Source organism: Babylonia areolata, chromosome 13 (assembly GCF_041734735.1).
Source record: "Babylonia areolata isolate BAREFJ2019XMU chromosome 13, ASM4173473v1, whole genome shotgun sequence".
Taxonomy (NCBI): Eukaryota; Metazoa; Mollusca; class Gastropoda; order Neogastropoda; family Buccinidae; genus Babylonia; species Babylonia areolata.
This window is the reverse complement of record NC_134888.1, coordinates 11,686,269-11,704,980: the sequence shown is the minus strand read 5'-3', so window position 1 is coordinate 11,704,980 and position 18,712 is coordinate 11,686,269. Positions and strand designations below refer to the sequence as shown.

Here is an 18,712-nt window from a genome sequence, read left to right as displayed (position 1 = left end):
GTAGAAACAGCGTGATGTTGTGTTGTTTCATTTGACATGAAGTGTGTGTGTGTGTGTGTGTGTGTGTGTGTGTGTGATTTCAGACACCAGCAGCCATGTCCAGAGACGCAGTCACGGCACGGAAACAAAGTGTGGCCATCATGTCCACGCATAGCGCTGCGGCCGCTTTCGGTGAAGACATCGCCGACGACGCTTACTCCGTATCAGAACTCTCCCACGTGGAGGAAGATCAGCGTATCAGGCGGGTCAAAGGTCAATCAGCCTTGACGCACTCTCATGACAACCGCGAGGCCTTCTTGAGAACCGCGGTACGACACGGTCCTGGATCTTTGGGACGCTTGGTGAGTCTGGGTTTTGGAGACACTTGGTGAGTCTGGGGTTTGGAGACACTTGGTGAGTCTGGGGTTTGGTGAGTCTGGGGTTTGGAGACACTTGGTGAGTTTGGGTTTCAGGGACTTTAGGTGAGTCTGGGTTTTGGAGACACTTGGTGAGTCCGGGCTTTGGAGACACTTGGTGAGTCCGGGCTTTGGAGACACTTGGTGAGTCTGGGTTTTCGAGACATTTGGTGAGTCTGGGTTTTCAGGGACACTTGGTGAATCTGGGGTTTGGAGACACTTGGTGAGTCTGTGTTTCAGGGACTTTAGGTGAGTCTGGGTTTTAGGGACACTTGGTGAGTCTGGGTTTTAGGGACACTTGGTGAGTCTGGGTTTGAGGGACACTTGGTGAGTCTGGGTTTAAGGGACACTTGGTGAGTCTGGGTTTTAGGGACACTTGGTGAGTCTGGGTTTAAGGGACACTTGGTGAGTCTGGGTTTTAGGGACACTTGGTGAGTCTGGGTTTGAGGGACACTTGGTGAGTCTGCGTTTTAGGGACACTTCGGGACACTTGGTGAGTCTGGGTTTGAGGGACACTTGGTGAGTCTGGGCTTTAGGGATGCTTCAGCGCTCAGTCAGATGGCACACACCGAGGTTCATATTGCATATGGCAGAGAGAGTATAGGAAGAGTACTTCATATCCACTTCTTTATTTGTTTATTCGGAAAGAACTTCATAACTATGAGTTTGGTTTATTTGAACAATAATAACACAATACTGATGGAGGGACGTGCCTACGTGTGTGTCGTTGCAGCAGTCATACACAAAGGAAAGCCAGCGAACAAGTAGCAGTTCTCCGCCACGGGCTGCCTCGGGCCAGAACGGCGAGGATGGAAATAACGACGCTCACTCTGACGCCTCAAGAGAGCGTTCCACTGAGGGCAGCGGAAACGATGTCAAAGAAGCAGATGAAGGTGACTGCCAGTTACCTGTGTGTTTGGGCCGGAGGTGGCTTCCAGACCAATCAGTCAGTTGGAGAACATCCACCCCCCCCCCCCCCGCCCCCCCAAACTCCCAACTGTTTTTTTGTGTGTTTAAATGTTATAACCCGGTGTTTGGTTCTCTCTCTCTCTCTCTCTCTCTCTCTCTCTCTCTCTCTCTGTGTGTGTGTGTATGTGTGTGTGTGTGTGTGTGTGTGTGTGTGTGTGTGTGTGTGTGTGTGTGTGTGTGTGTGTGTTACCGTGGTAAACTTTAACATTGCCATTTTCTCTGGAAATACCTTGTCTGTCAATACGAGATTTGGCTGAGAAGGAAAAAAATCTTCGAAGTCATACCAATAATAAGTTATAAGTCTCCCGGATTAAGCCGTATTTCCGGATCATTAACGGTTTATTTCGTTGAGGCTTTGTCCGAAATCTGAAAACACCATTTACCGCTTCCCAGTTGCCGGAACGTAGGCTGTGCTTGGTACGAAGACGGCTTGACGTCGTTTTGTCTTGTTCGCAATTATAGGAAAAGAAATACAAATTCTGGACAGAAAACATACAGTGACGCTAACCACACCATCGACGTGTTTACTGCATATGAATATTCTAAAGTGGATACTGAATTAACTGGAATGAACATAAAAGAAAAATTGAATCAAATGTTTCTTTCAGTTTCGGTCGGCATGTTGTGGGATAGGTTTTTGCAGATCTATACATGTTGGAGTGCCTGAGACGATGTCAACGTCTCCTTTACGGTCGAATTAAAAGAATTTCTTAAATAATCGTGATATGCCAAGGAAACATGATTTGAATGGTATTATTACCTCACCTCAAATACAATAATGTTTTCATCGCGCTAAAAAAAATTGGTCGAGTGACGTCAGATGCGGCGCAGCGTTGAGGATTACACACACTGCTTGTTGCTGAACAGGACATCCGTAGTTCCATCCCGCTAGCAGTCCTTTCCCCCCAAAACTTATCAATATTTGATACAGGACATCTGTAGTTCCCCCCAAAAACTTATCAATATTTGATACAGGACATCCGTAGTTCCATCCCGCTAGCAGGCCTTTCCCCCCAAAACTTATCAATATTTGATACAGGACATCTGTAGTTCCATCCCGCTAGCAGTCCTTTTTTCCCCAAAAGTTATCAATATTTGATACAGGACATCTGTAGTTCCATCCCGCTAGCAGTCCTTTTTTCCCCAAAAGTTATCAATATTTGATACAGGACATCCGTAGTTCCATCCCGCTAACAGGCCTTTCCCCCCAAAACTTATCAATATTTGATACAGGACCCATTTAAATATTTTGGAAACTCTGTTTTTTTTCCTTCTCGTGATTCCTTTACTGGATACAGTACGTGTCACACAAGTGAGTCTTGAAGGCCCTGCCTCTCATGTTTTTAGTTGTGATGTGGTGTGCCACTTTAGAGCCAGAATCAAAACAGCAAGTTCAGATGTGTAGATAGAACTGTCTCAGTCTTACAGGCAATGACAAAATAAGGCGGTTAACGTCTTCAACCAATTTGAGACATCTGCCAGTTTAGCAATCCATTCGGTTCTTCCACCAGTTTGAGACATCTGCCAGTTTAGCAATCCATTCGGTTCTTCAACCAGTTTGAGACATCTGCCAGTTTAGCAATCCATTCGGTTCTTCAACCAGTTTGAGACATCTGCCAGTTTAGCAATCCATTCGGTTCTTCAACCAGTTTGAGACATCTGCCAGTTTATCAATCCATTCGGTTCTTCAAGAAGCTGGAAACAAAGATAAAAAGTTTGAATGCCACTGAAATAAACAATTTTCTGCTCGTTAAAAATACGTTAATATTTTTGTCATTAATCAAATAAGATGCACAAAACTCAGTCAAAACTCACTCCCCTTCCACTGAAAAGACGTTCAACTAAAGAACGAAAGAAAATACACAAAGTTATGAATTACATATTCTAAACTTTCGGGTTTTGTAAACTTGAATGATAAAGAGGGAGAAGGTGGGTTGTACTTCTGTTTCTGTTCGTTTCACACACAGACTGACAATCGTTTCTCTGTGCAGACGAGGACGTGGGGCAGCCCACAGAGTCAGCCTTTGCCCAGTTTGCCAGGAGCGGGTTCCGGTACAAAGGAACGACCCACACCTACTGCTGTGCCGCCCTGCCACACCCCCTGCTCCTCTCACAGGACAGGGCAGACTTCCTGGTCAGAACTGCACTGAAGGGTGGGAAGGGGGTGGGGGGTGGAAACGGCAGGTTATACTGGTGCTGGTGGTGATGGTGATTGTGAGAGAGAGAGAGAGAGGGAGAGAGAGAGAGAGAGAGAGAGAGAGAGAGAGAGAGAGTGTGTGTGTGTGTGTGTGTGTGTGTGTGTGTGTGTGTGCGTGCGTATGTATGTATGCGCGCGCGTGTGAGTGTACGTGCAACACACCCCGAGTCGCTGTGACCTATGTACGACAGTGACTGCGTATTCTGCTACCGTTGCAGTCTGAGGGGCAAACTGTTAGGAGGGTTTTTATTGCAGTCTGGCAGTGCAGTCTTTGTCGCAGAGTGTTGTCTGGAACGTACAGCTGTCACGTGACAAGCAGCCATCACTTTATGTGTCATGGCATTGAAACATCTTTCGATTAAAATAATGTAGAAGGCAGGCGAGCATATACTGAATGAAACCATAATATTTTTGTTTTGTTTTGTAAATGATGGTTCGTAAAAATGCATATTTCAGGGAATGTTTTATTTTCGGGACAGTGGTAAGAATTTTCCATGTTTCATGACTGAATCTGCTTTAAATGTCGGGCTGGATAACAATATTGACTGTTGTTCCCCTGATGTTCTGTGATGTTCGTGATGAAATCTTGTGATGTCTACTAGTAATGGGCATAGTAGCATGAGATATATTATGTTTTGATGCTGGCAGCTTCATCAGTATTTAGGTAGATCTTCCCTGCATTAAGTTGTCTAATCTGGCAGTGTTTTGGGCAGCATGTGGTGTTGGAAGTACTGTCAATATGCGGCCTTTCCTCCATCGAACCATTGACACTCGCATATTCGTTACGAGTGTGTAGGGCCTACCCTCCCCCTTCCTGCTTGTTCAGGTACTGACAGGCATAATGTGTCCCCAACAACTGCACGGGGTACTGGCTCTTTTTGACAGTTTCGGCTCTCACAAAACTGCAGGCTTCTGCATCTAAATACATAATGTGAATTTAGCATTCTCTTCCTTGTGACATGTCAAACGTGGATCAAAATATTGCTGCCATTTGTATCGAGACACACGGCAGTTCTTACTAACAAGGTGTGGTAGATTCCAGATCCCATACACAGAGTCACCTTCATTCCACCGTAAGGTACTGCTACAATTTAGGAATTCCACAGCACAAATTAACAGTTGCTAGGCAACTACAGCTATGTTTGAAGTACTAAAGAAGGCAATGTCAACGAAATGCACTGGATTAGAGATGGTCTCAGTTCTCCACATTTTAACTGTTAACGTTTTTGTCACAGAAAAATGAAGGGCTCTGTCCATGAGTCCTTTATTAACCATTTTCTTAGAACTTTCGTTTCCCATCTTTTTGCTGATCAGTCATTTCAGTGGTGAGCCTGACGTCTGGCATTGTGGCTGCTGAAGTTACTGTTCCCGTCGCTACCTGAGCGGTCGAGGGTGGATAAAGTGGTGAAGAGGAGGATGGGGAGTTCAGTTTTCAGCCTCCTGCCCATCATTCAAGGGTTTACCGGGGGAAAGATAATGATAATCAAACAAGTGGCCTGAAAGATACAAGCCCAAGAAAGCTTGTAAGACCCTTGACAGCTTGAAGATGTAGAGTGCTTCACGGTCTTCTTTCCATTGCATTCATATTTAAAAACGTCCTTTCCGCATTGTGTCACCCTTAGTGAATTGGCTGAGGCACGCCGTGCTGCCAAGTGTCCCATAACCACTGGTGCGAGGACATTTTTTCTATAGAATGTTGTCTTGATTCCAGGCTTCCCTGGCTGCATGGGTGCTGATTTTGAGAATCATGGGAGATCTGCCAGACAGAGACACAAACGAAACGTTGCAAGTAGCGGGGGTAAGTCACGTGACGTATTTTTCGTCTCACTAGGAGATAAAATTGACTAGCTACAGTATTTTTTTTTTTTTAAGGTGACAGGTAAAAGTAAGCATTATCAGTCCTTTTATGGTTATGATAAGTACGGTTATTATATCACTGTTTTTATTAGCTGAAGTGCATTAGGCGGTCAAGTGTTTTCGGTTGTTATTATTATTTGATTTCAGCATTTTTTTTTTTGGCGTTTTTTGTGGGTCTTCTAGCGTCCCATTTTCCCCCCACATCCTTTGAAAAATAATATGGGTCCTCCATCTTCCTATTTTTCCCATTTTCCATTTTTCCTTTCCTCCGCCCCCCCCCCACCCCACCCCCATTTTTTCTCAAAATACCTCCATTTAAATCAATATGCAACTCAAATCACACAGTAATTAACAAACAATAAAGAGTGGTAACTCTCTGCATACACAAGGTACACAACTTCAAGTCATTGCTGCTTATGCTTCCGATTCAGCTGGTACACAGGTAATTAAAAGGTACTCTGGAACAAACCCAGACCCTTCCTCAAAAAGGATGCTCTGGCCTTGTCATTATACATTTCGATACTGTGATTAAACGTACAATATCAAAACGAAAAAGTGGTATATATCAATGTCTGTATTAGCCAACCGATGGACATTTTTTTCAGTTTTTTAACGTTTGCTGCGTGCTTACAGCATTATATACGTTATACATACATTATACACATCATCAACAATGTTTAAAGGACCCAGCTGGGGGAAAGGGGACCGCACAACCAGTAGGAGGGGTTACCAATGGCCGCCCAATTACTATGCGATCATCTGTCAGAAAAGATTATAGATATATTATTCCAGTGTGTGCAGAATTACTATGCGATCATCTGTTAGAACAGATTATATATATATTATCCCAGTGTGTGCAGAATTACTATGCAATCATCTGTTAGAACATATTATATATATATTATCCCAGTGTGTGCAGAATTACTATGCAATCATCTGTTAGAACAGATTATATATATATATTATTCCAGTGTGTGCAGAATTACTATGCAATCATCTGTTAGAACAGATTATATATATATATATTATTCCAGTGTTGCAGAATTACTATGCAATCATCTGTTAGAACATATTATATATATATTATCCCAGTGTGTGCAGAATTACTATGCAGTCATCTGTAAGAACAGATTATATTTATATATCATCTCAGTGTGTACAGAATTACTATGCAGTCATCTGTAAGAACAGATTTTATATAAATATATATATATATATATATATATATATATATATATATATATATATATAATCTCAGTGTGTACAGAATTACTATCCAGTCATCTGTAAGAACAGATTATATACATATCGTCCTGGTGTGTGCGGAATTAGTATGCAATCATCTGATGGAACAGAATATTTTCAACATCCCGTTTGTGCGCACGCGTGTGCATGTGTGGATAAAAATATATTGATAAACTACAACACAGAGAGAAACAAACACTTCCTTTCCGGATGAGTCAAAGGGAAAATATGGGGAAAAGGTGACTTCAAATGTTTAAATGTTTGTCAAAGATGAATTGAATCGACTGTAATACTTAATTTTTCCGGCCAGTGTTGGTACAGATTTTACCTACGAAGAAGATGTAATTAATGGTGGTTATTTCCTTCTTACAAATTAGTTAATTTTCAATTCCAAATAGAACATCGGTTGCATCATTTAATCTGACAAACACACTAGTTTTGCAATCTAGAAGTGTTTCAATGTATTTCCAAAAGGTTCTTATTTGAATGCAGTGGAAAAAGAAACGTTCAATGAAATCAGTTTCATCAATACAGTTGTCAAACTTATCAATCTGCGACTTTCATTTTCAGAAGAATTATGTTTGTAGGATAAATGTTGTGGTTAATTTTACAAGAAAATATTCCTTCCATTGTTGCTTTTCTCGCCAGTAACCAACACACACTGCCATTGAATACAACATTATATTTTCTCCCCAAGAATGCATGGTTAGTGTATACTATTTCTTTATCTTTATTTAACAGTTTTAAAAAAATCATTTGGTTTTGAAATGAACGTGCTCGCGTCATATTGAATAGTTTGACAAGGTAACTGAAAAATATTATTCGCTTTTCCTTTCTAAGTACTCTTACGATCTCATCAAAGCTAAGCAGTCTGTTTTAATAGACATGGATAATATCATTTGCATGTTCAATGCCTTGCTCCATCACTGGATAAAGAGATCACGTCCAGGATCCAGAAAGCCACCCAGGCCCTTGGAAGATTGAAAGTGAAAGTTCTCCAGCAGAAAGGCATAAGACTGTCCACAAAGATAAAGATCTACAAGGCCGTACTTTTTCTTCACAACTGTATGGGTGTGAAACATGGACCCTGTATCGACGGCACATCAAGCAGCTAGAACAGTTCCACATGAGATTGCTGTACATGATCTTGGGAATTCACTGGCAGGACAAAGTCACAAACCAAGATGTGTTGGATAAAGCTGGTTTGACAAGCATTGAGTCATTATTGCTGAAGGCTCAGCTACGCTGGACTGGTCATGCCATCAGAATGGACGATAGCCACATCCCCAGACAACTGATGTATGGTGAGCTGAAGGAGGGCCAATGCAGACAGGTTAGGCCCAAACTGAGGTACAAAGCTAAAGACACACTGAAGAGCAACCTCAGATGGCGCAACATCCAGCCACGCAAGCTCGAAGTCTCTGCTGCAGACAGATCATACTGGAAGTCTCTCACCTCCAAAGCAACAGCTGCCTTTGAAGAGGACAGATGACTACGTCTCGCCGCTGTGAGGGACAGACGACACAGGGCCTCATCCTCCTCAGTCCAAAATTCAGACTATCGCTGTGACACCTGTGGGTGCCTGTGTGCTCCCAGCTTTGGGCTGCGGGAGTCACATGCACTGTCATCGCTGAGTTCACAGACCTTGTCATCGTCGGCTCCCGACGAACTACCGAGAAGAAGCCATGTGGAAAGTGGTTTACCTTTATATTTCATCAGATTATTGTGAAATAGCATTTGACAAGTCACGTTTTCTATAGTTACATCTTCCAGTTTGTTTCTCTCTTATTGTCTAAATAAGTTGTAAAAATATTTTCCCCCAATCGTATTCAACTCTTTTAACTGTTTTAATCTACAAATTGCCCTGAAAGTTCCCTTTTGTTTAGCTATATTACGTTGATGCCATATCGGTTACAGACTCCAACTCGCGCTATTGCTATGAAATAATGTACCATTCCATTGTAGATACATGTACTGTTGATAATCTAACGCGTTTACTTTTCCTTCCCATAATCAGCTTCCACTATTTTTCGTTATACTTTTTCAAATGCTCTTTGATGAGAATATTTTCTATGCCATACAAATTTGTATAAAAGCGTGTTGATATGGTTTCTGGGATACCAACACACTGCATAACACAGATAAGTTGGTTAAGGTCTTTATATAAGATAACAGTTTTCCCGTGAATACTTAAGTCTGTTTTACTCATTTCTTTTATTTGGTTTTGCATTTTGCTAATTCTATCTTTCCAGTTTTCTTAGTATTTTTTTGCCATTTTGTCTGTTTGAAAGCATACTCCCAATTTTTGAAAATATTTGTCAGCTACTTCAAAAGGAAGGTTATGTTCTCTAATTTGTTGGCGTATTGTTTTGTCAAGGCTGAGTGATGTGGTCATGTTAGCGGGCAGGGTTACTAATGTACACAATGCATAATGTACTGTGATGATCATATGTACGTTGATATGTACATATGGTGGAGATGATAATAAAGGTTAGAGGTACACATGTTACAAGCAGGTAAAGATCAAATGAGGTACTTTAAAGTGATGGCTGATAGGACTGAAGTAGCGTTCTGTTTCTTGGCAAGGATTAGTCCAAGCAGAAATTGTGGTGGTTTTTACAGGCGAAGACTGTGTTGGTGGTGATAACAAGTTACGGTAAACCAGGCGTAAAAAATGATGAATTGAATCATGCATTTCGGCTGCGAGTGATGTGGTGTATGAGGGAAAGAGTACAGTTTCCTACAAGGAGAAGGTGAATCAAACAACAGGATACCGTGTTGATACTGGCGATTCAAAGTAAGGTTGATCAATACTGTGCTGCTGCTTTCACACAATCAGCAACAACTGTGAAGAAGTGGAAGAAGTGCTGCATCTGTCACCCAGATTGAAGTGAATCACGCTGCACAGAAGTAGTCGTACACACGCACACACACGCACGCACACACACACACACACACACACACACACACACACACACACACACACACACACACACACACACGTAGAGGGAGTGAGAGGCGAGGTATGAGGAGCTGAGGGCGTGTTGCAGGACCAGCCGCCAGTGATCAGCATGGTGAGGAACAGCTACAGACATAAGTACAGCAGGAAGGACGTGGAGGACGCACAGTGCAAATACTCCGAGCTGGTAGGTGGGAGTGCAGACCACCGGTGTAACACTGTAACTTTACTCCACAAGCGATCACCCCAGAATGAAAAAAAAAGTTGTCTCGCATACATACAGAAAGGTAGAATATACCAGCGCACGCAGACAGTACACGCAAACACACACACACACACACACACACACACACACACACACACACACACACACACACACGTAAACTCACCCACACCCACACACACACACACACACACACACACACACACACACACACACACACACACACACACACACACACACACGCACGCACGCACGCACGCAGACACACTAGTTTTTGCCCTATGTGGAATTTCTTCATTGTGGACATGTTGATACTGGCCCCCTGTCAAACGCCTCCTTCGGGTCTATGAAGATGTGGTAGAACTCCTCTTGGTGATGTGGTTCGTCCGTCGGGATCGACGAGGACCATCTAGTCATCCTGGGGGTGGGTGGGTTGGGCTCTGTGGGTGCGCAGATGACTGGTCAGGCCAATCCGCGCCCGGAAGGTTCTGACGCAGTGTGGACAGGGGATGGTGGCGGTTGTCGGGGACTTGCTGGCACTGCTTTTCCTGGCCTGTCTGCGTTGCTCTGCTGCAGCGATTCTGTTGGCCTCACAGGATTTGGCACCTTTGTGGACAGCTGAACGCCACTTTGGTCTGTCCATTGCATTCAGCTCCCATGTGTCGTGGCTGATGCTGAAGGCCTTCAGAGAAGCTTTCAGAATGTCTTTGAAGCGCTTCTTTTGGCCTCCATGGGAGCGCTTGCCATGTTGGAGTTCGCCATACAGCAGTTTCTTGGGGAGCCGGTGGTCTGGCATGCGAACTACATGGCCTGCCCAGCGCAGCTGGGCCTGCATCAAGATGGTGTAGATGCTGGGCAAGTTTGCACGAGTGAGCACCTCTGTGTCAGGGATCTTCTCTTGCCACTTTATGCCGAGAAGTTTTCTGAGGCTGGTGGTGTGGAAGTGGTTCAGCTTTTTGGCGTGGCGTTTGTAGACCGTCCACGATTCACATCCATAGAGCAGTGTGGTGAGAACTATGGCCTTGTATACTTTGAGCTTCGTCTCCAGGGTGATGCCTCTCCTGTTCCAAACGTTCTTATGGAGTCTGCCGAAGGCAGCGCTGGCTTTGGCGAGTCTGGCATTCACCTCGTCGTCGATGACAACTGTGCGAGAGAGTGTACTGCCCAGGTATGTGAACTTGTCCACCGCGTTCAGTCGTTGCCCGTTGATGAAGATGTTTGGTTCAACGTAAGGCTTTCCTGGAGCTGGCTGGTGCATCACCTCAGTCTTCTTTGTGCTGATTGTGAGGCCAACGTTGTCACAGGCAGCAGAGAACTTGTCAACACTGTGTTGCATGTCAGCTTCGGAGGCAGCGTTGAGAGCGCAGTCATCAGCAAACAGGAAGTCGTTGACGGTGTCTGTCCTCACCTTGGTTTTTGCTTGAAGCCTCCTGAGGTTAAAGAGTGAGCCATCTATGCGGTACCTGATGCCAATGCCTACGTCAGCGTCTCTGAAGGTATATATCAGCATGGCTGAAAACATGAGACTGAACAGGGTGGGGGCAAGAACACACCCTTGCTCGACTCCGTTGGAGACAGGGAATGGTTCTAAAGTCTCTCCGTTGTCTTGGACTCGGGCCAGCATCCCATCGTGTAGTTGCCGTATGATGGTGATGAACTTTCTGGGACATCCGTACTTCGCCATGATTCTCCATGATCATGCTAACAGTATCAAAGGCCTTGGTCAGATCGACATAGGTGGAGTAAAGGTTGGCGTTCTGTTCCTGACACTTCTCCTGGAGCTGCCTGGCAGCAAACACCATGTCGATAGTCCCGCGTTCTTTCCGGAAGTCACACTGGCTCTCTGGTAGGAGACCTTGCTCAAGGTGCGCTATGAGACGGTTGAGTAGCACTCTGGCCAGAGTCTTGCCTGCGACGGACAGCAGGGACATTCCACGATGGTTGTCACAGGCCTGACGATTTCCTTTGCGCTTGTACAGGTGTATGATGGAAGCGTCTTTGAAGTCCTGTGGAACTGCCTCATGCTGCCAGATGAGCTGGAAGCTTCTCAGTCAGCGCCATACCACCTTCTTTGTAGACCTCAGCTGGAATGGAGTCTGAGCCAGGGGCTTTGCCATTGGATAGCAGACGGATAGCTTTCTGGGTCTCCTCCAAAGCTGGAATGGCATCCAGCGACTCACTGACTGGCAGCTGGGGGAGTCGGTCGATGGCTTCATCATTGATGGTGGAGGGGCGGTTCAGTACACTGTCAAAGTGTTCAGCCCATCTCTCAAGGATCCCGTCCTTGTCAGTGATCAGGGTAGAACCATCAGCACTGAGGAGTGGAGCAGATTCGGAAGTGGTGGGACCGTAGACTTCTTTCAGGCCGTTATAGAAGTTCTTCATGTCGTTCCTGTCTGCAAAGCCCTGGATCTCATCAGCTTTGTTGCTCAACCAGGAATCCTGCATCTGCCGCAGCTTCAGCTGGATGGTGCTGCGTGCGCTCTTCAGTATGTCTTTCTTTGACTGTGACTTGGGATCTTCAATGTGGGCTCTGTAGGCTTGGCGTTTGTCTTCTGGCAGCTGCTTGATCTCAGTGCAGTTCTCATCAAACCAGTCTTTGTGCTTCCTGACAGAAGGCCCCAGACACTCCATGGCAGTGTTGTACACCGTCTCATGCAGTGCGCCCCATGCTGCCTCCACATTCTGGTTGTCCAGCACGATGGACTCAAGGCGTTCCTCCAGAGTGTCAGCAAAGCTCTGCTTGATGTTGCCTAGTTCCAGCTTGTTGACATTCAGGCGTTTGAGTGCTTTCATGCCCTGAGGCCGTCTCTTGGGCTGGATGCGGAGGTTGAGCTTGGAGACGATAAGGCGGTGGTCTGTCCAGCACTCGGCGCCGCACATGGCCCTTCTGACTCGTACGTCCTGCCTGTCCCTCTTCCTGACGATGACAAAGTCGATGAGATGCCAATGCCCAGAGCGAGGATGCATCCATGACGTCCTGTTACGGGTAGGGAGGCGGAAGATGGTGTTTGTGATAAGAAGGTCGTGCTCAGCACATGTCTGGAGAAGTAGTTGACCATTGCTGTTACAGTACCAACCCCATGCTTCCCAATCACTCCTTCCCAGGAGGTGCTGTCACAACCAACTCTCGCGTTAAAGTCACCAAGAATGATGAGCTTGTCTGCGTTGGGAACAGTGGTGATGACAGCGTTCAGGTCCTCGTAGAACTTGTCCTTGATCTCATCTGGGTTGGTCATGGTGGGCGCGTAGGCGCTGACAATGGTGGTAAACTTCTTCCTGTTGCATATAGGGAGTTTCATCGTCATCAGGCGATCGTTCACTCCTTTCGGGGAGCCAGCCAGCTTGCCAACGAGGGTTGTCTTCACTGCAAAGCCAACTCCAGCCTCACGTATCTCTTCAGGTCCGCGACCACTCCAAAAGAAGGTGTAGCCTGCGCCTCCCTCACAGAGTTCGCCTTCTTCTGCCAGTCTGGTCTCACTTAAGGCAGCAATGTCGATGTTGTACCTGGCTAATTCACTCGCAGTGAGTGCTGTGCGTCTCTGTGGTCTGGCTGAGTCGCCTCTGTCCAGAAGCGCACGCACGTTCCATGTGGCAATGGTCAATGGGGTGCTTCTTGTTTTCTTCTTTCTTTCCTTTGTGTGTCGACCGCTTGAGTAGGGTCCCCGTCAGCCGCGGTATGCTGACTAGGGTGGTGTGGAGCAGGCAATGTTTAGGGAACCTTTTCTAGCCGCTTCCTCATGCCATGGAGGTGAGCAGTGCTGTCCTGAAGAGGGCTGCTCAGTCGCTCAGGGGGCTGCCGATCTCCACCGCTGCTCCAGTCGGTGAAAAACGAACCTATGGCCTGAACCGCCTGTGTGCAGGTCCGCGGCTACGACTGCCAGTGTACCCACACCTGTCGCTTCGTCGCTCGCCTGTCGCCACAAGTCTTGGGGAAAATGATGGTATGGGATGAAGGATGACTGATGACTTGCGCGATGACTTTGTTTATAGTGAGGAGGAGTTGCGCACCGTCGACCTCACTCTCTTGTCCGAGACCATCTGTATCCAGTGGCAAGACGAGGTCAAGACGACTGGAGATGGAAACGGATGCAGTGGATGACCAGGATGTCCTATGTGCCTCATCCTGCCCTCAGCACTCCACAGTGCTCTGCTGCAACCGCCTTCCTCTCCGTTGAACCATGAAGGTTTCTTCCGCAGAGTCCGCCGGATCCAGTCTTCACATGCTTGGGTAGACAAGCCCTAACTCACCGAGGGTTTGAGACCCATCGGCTACCCTCACCTAGTTTAGCCAACCTGCCAAAGCCGTTGCCCGGGGGTTGGGCGCTGCCGCATGCTACCCCTCCCGTGCATCCCCTAACCCCCTCTTGGTGATAGAGATGTTAAAAAACCTGATAACTTTTCTCCTGAGTTAATTTCTCGTACAAAGCAAAACTGTCGCATTGCACAGACAGCAACACGACACAAAAATCCCACTTCAGCATTTTGCCCTTTCTTCTTATTGCTTTTAATTTGTCAGAATTATCCTCCCAAAACGTTTTGTGGCAAACCGGTGCACAAACCAACGTTGGGATCGAGACTGCTTTATAGTCAGTTTAGTGATTTGCGAGAAATGTTTGCCTGGCACCACGCCATCAGCTTAACGTTCAGAACTGAAATGAATATACTTTTGAAAAGCCAACAACAAACAAACAAACAAACAAACAAAAAACCGGAAAAAAAAGAAGAGAGAAGTGAATGTGTGTGTTTTGATTATTTGATTATAAATATATTTTTTAATCGAATAAACTAGTTTCATATATTATTAGTATGTAGTGTTGTATTTTATTTGTTATAACGACGCTTATAAGGAACGTTTGCTCAGTGAAGATTGCATCGAGTTGTCGATCAAATGACAGAACCTAACGCACATTGTTTTGGTGCCTGTCTAATGTGCTCGTTGTTTGAAAAAAAACATGTTCATATCATCATTGAAATTGATCGCCTCGTTCGTTTTTGACCATTGTTTCCTTCTTAAAGTTTGAACATCACCAAAGTGGACGTAATAACGTGAAAACTGATCAGTCCATTATTCATTTTCTGAATGTCATGTCCTGAGAGGAAAGCCATTTGTTGAAAAGATGTGTGACTGTCATGACACGTGACACACTGACCGCTAACTGGGAGGGGGTTGTCATGACACGTGACACTGATGACTGAGAGGGGTGGTCATAACACGTGACACTGATGACTGAGAGGGGTGTTCATGACACGTGACACTGATGACTGAGAGGGGTGGTCATAACACGTGACACTGATGACTGAGAGGGGTAGTCATGACACGTGACACTGATGACTGAGAGGGGTGGTCATAATACGTGACACTGATGACTGAGAGGGGTAGTCATGACACGTGACACTGATGACTGAGAGGGGTAGTCATGACACGTGACACTGATGACTGAGAGGGGTGGTCATTACGTGACACTGATGACTGAGAGGGGTGGTCATGACACGTGACACAGATGACTGAGAGGGTTGGTCATAACACGTGACACTGATGACTGAGAAGGGTAGTCATGACACGTGACACTGGTGACTGGGAGGGGTGGTCATGACACTTGACACTGGTGACTGGGAGGGGTGGTCATGACACGTGACACACTGGTGACTGGGAGGGGTGGTCATGACACGTGACACTGATGACTGGGAGGGGTGGTCATGACACGTGACACTGGTGACTAGGAGGGGTGGTCATGACACTTGACACTGGTGACTGGGAGGGGATGGTCATGACACGTGACACACTGGTGACTGGGAGGGGTGGTCATGACACGTGACACACTGGTGACTGGGAGGGGTGGTCATGACACGTGACACTGGTGACTGGGAGGGGTGGTCATGACACGTGACACACTGGTGACTGGGAGGGGTGGTCATGACACATGACACACTGGTGACTGGGAGGGGTGGTCATGACACGTGACACACTGGTGACTGGGAGGGGTGGTCATGACACGTGACACACTGGTGACTGGGGGATGGGGATGGTCATGACACGAGACACACTTGTGACTGGGGGGATGGTCAATACACGTGACACACTGGTGACTGGGGGGATGGTCATGACACGTGACACACTGGTGACTGGGTGGTGGTGGTCATGACACGAGACACACTGGTGACTGGGGGATGGGGATGGTCATGACACGAGACACACTTGTGACTGGGGGGATGGTCAATACACGTGACACACTTGTGACGGGGGATGGTCATGACACGTGACACACTAGTGACTGGGTGGTGGTGGTCATGACACGTGACACACTGGTGACTGGGAGGGGTGGTCATGACACGTGACACACTGGTGACTGGGGGATGGGGATGGTCATGACACTAGACACACTTGTGACTGGGGGGATGGTCAATACACGTGACACACTGGTGACTGGGGGGATGGTCATGACACGTGACACACTGGTGACTGGGTGGTGGATGGTCATGACACGAGACACACTGGTGACTGGGGAGGTGGTGGTCATGACACGAGACACACTGGTGACTGGGGTGGTGGTGGTCATGAAACGAGACACACTGGTGACTGGGGAGGTGGGGGGATGGGGCAGTTCAAGGACCCCCAGGGAGCGGCCATGCAGGGCGTGCCTTTCTTGCCGGACGTCTGTGACAGCATGTTGGACAAGGTGCAGTACCTCACCGCGCTGGGCATCTACAGACCACAACTCAGGTCATTGCAACCACCGCGTGCAGCTCTCTCTTTCTCTCTCTCTCTCTCTCTCTCTCTCTCTCTCGCTTTCTCTCTCTGTACTCTCTGTCTCTGTCTGTCTGTCTGTCTCTCTCTCTGGCTGACGGCAAAGGCAGGGATTTCAGAATATCTGTAAAGGTCGGAGACACAACTGGGCATGTCCAAGTGAAAAAAAGGTCTAATTTCGCAAAATTATTATAAAAAAGAAGAAAAAAAATGCTTCAAAGTGAAAAGGCTGACTTGCTGGCATTTGAATTGTTGGCGCAATAGCCGAATGGTTGAAAAACCCTTTCACCGCCAGTGACGCATTTCGGTACCAGCTAGGTAAAGCACCCATGTCACTGAAATGCAACCAGATGATGGGCCTTTTGTGCATTAACCTAATGCTCTGAATTTTCAGTGGTAGGATTGGCCATTTTTTTTCTACACATCACAGGGGAATCCCCAGCTATTCTTAGACACCATCTTTTCTGTGGTTCCTGCACAGGGTTAATTTGCACTCTAAACTGACTGGCGGTGAAAGGGCTCGTTGGACTTTCAATCTGAGGGTCCCGGGTTCGAACCTCGGTGACGGAGCCTGGTGTGTAAAGGGTGGACATTTTTCCGATCTCCCAGATCAACATATGTGCAGACCTGCTAGTGCCTGAACCCCCTTCGAATGTATACGCACGCAGAAGATCAAATACGCACGTTAAAGATCCTGTAATCGACGTCAGCGTTCGGTGGGTTATGGAATCAAGAACATACCCAGCATGCACACCCCTGAAAACGGAGTATGGGTGCCTACATGGCGCGGTAAATAAAAAACAAACAAACGGTCATACACATAAAATGTTACATGTCTGTCTAAGTGTGTATGTGTGTGTGCCTAAAATCTGATTAAATGACACGGGAAACGAATGATAAGCGCCCAGTGGCAGCCGTCAGTCGGCTCTACCAAGGTAGGCAGCCTGTTGTGGAAATGATCCCGTGATCAATTAATGAAATCCTTATTCGTTCAATTTCTGGAACTTGATTTTGGCACTGAAAGGGACACACACACACACACACACGCACACGCACACGCACACACACACATCCATCTATAATAGATCAAAAACATGTGGAAATAGTGGACAATTTCAAATAACTGCAGACTATACTTGACCATAATCCTTCATTCAGCAAACAAGTTGATGCCGTTTTCAAGGAAGTGCACATCCTTTCTTTCACTGCAAAAAGTAAGAAGTTTTAATGTTAGTCCACGCATCCTTGAGCTGTGCACAGGAGACTAATGGAAAGTATCATGGCTTTCAACGTCGTGGGTTGATTTGGTAATCTGACTGTCAAGTTAAAGACAAAAGTAGTCCGAGTTGTAAACTTGGCCAGCAAAGTCATAATCAAGCCCCAACAACTAAATACCCTGTAACAATCTGCTCTCAGCAGAAAAGCACACCATTTTTTTTTAATGATTCCACTCAGCCACATAACTCGGTCTTCCAGAAACTTCTTCCTGGTAGACGTTGTAAAATCCCTCTTGCAAAGAAGAATGTGTATAAAAAATCATTTGCCCCCTCTGCTGTTGCTGTGGTAGATAATTCGCTCAAATAATGCTTTTATTCGATTGCTTGTGATTTGTTTATTGTTCCAATGAGAGTTGTCTTTCTCCCTATGTATGTATGTATGAAGAAAGAAGTGAGCGCAGGGGGAGGGTTATACGGGAAGGTGGGACAGAGACGTGTGTGTGTGTGTGTGTGTGTGTGTGTGTGTGTGTGTGTGTGTGCTTGCGTGCGTGCGTGTGTGTGTGTGTGTGTGTGTGTGCGTGTGTGTGTGTGTGTGAATGCGGGGTGTCGTTGTCGACCGGTCACAACATTGATCAAGATCAATGTATGTGTGTATGTATGTATGCATAAGTGTGTGTGTGTGTGTGTGTGTGTGTGTGTGTGTGTGTGTGTGTGTAGTGGGGGTGTGGAAGGGACTGGTGTGTGTATATGATAGAATGAGGAGTTTTAGCTACGTCACACCTACATTAAGGGAGCAAATTCCTGACATACACATACCTTCCCCGTCACACGCGCACTACAAACCAGAAATTATCAAACGCTGTAAAGAACCAGGTGGATGTTGTTGTTTTCGGCCTGTGGCC

The 18,712-nt window shown here is 46.2% G+C and overlaps 1 protein-coding gene across 5 annotated transcripts in view; it reads left to right on the top strand.

The window, feature by feature from the left end:
- LOC143289055 (unconventional myosin-VIIa-like) overlaps positions 1-18,712 on the top strand; it is a 226,551-nt gene that overhangs the window by 16,463 nt on the left and 191,376 nt on the right. For 4 of the 5 annotated variants that reach the window (XM_076597871.1, XM_076597870.1, XM_076597867.1 and 1 more), the window contains exons 2-7: positions 84-341; positions 1,129-1,288; positions 3,356-3,498; positions 5,273-5,359; positions 9,714-9,809; positions 16,451-16,569. In XM_076597871.1, the coding sequence (XP_076453986.1) occupies positions 96-341; positions 1,129-1,288; positions 3,356-3,498; positions 5,273-5,359; positions 9,714-9,809; positions 16,451-16,569 (851 nt within the window). In that variant the 5' untranslated portion in view covers positions 84-95. The remainder of the gene's footprint in view (positions 1-83; positions 342-1,128; positions 1,289-3,355; positions 3,499-5,272; positions 5,360-9,713; positions 9,810-16,450; positions 16,570-18,712) is intronic. The other variant, XM_076597869.1, reaches the window with a different exon arrangement.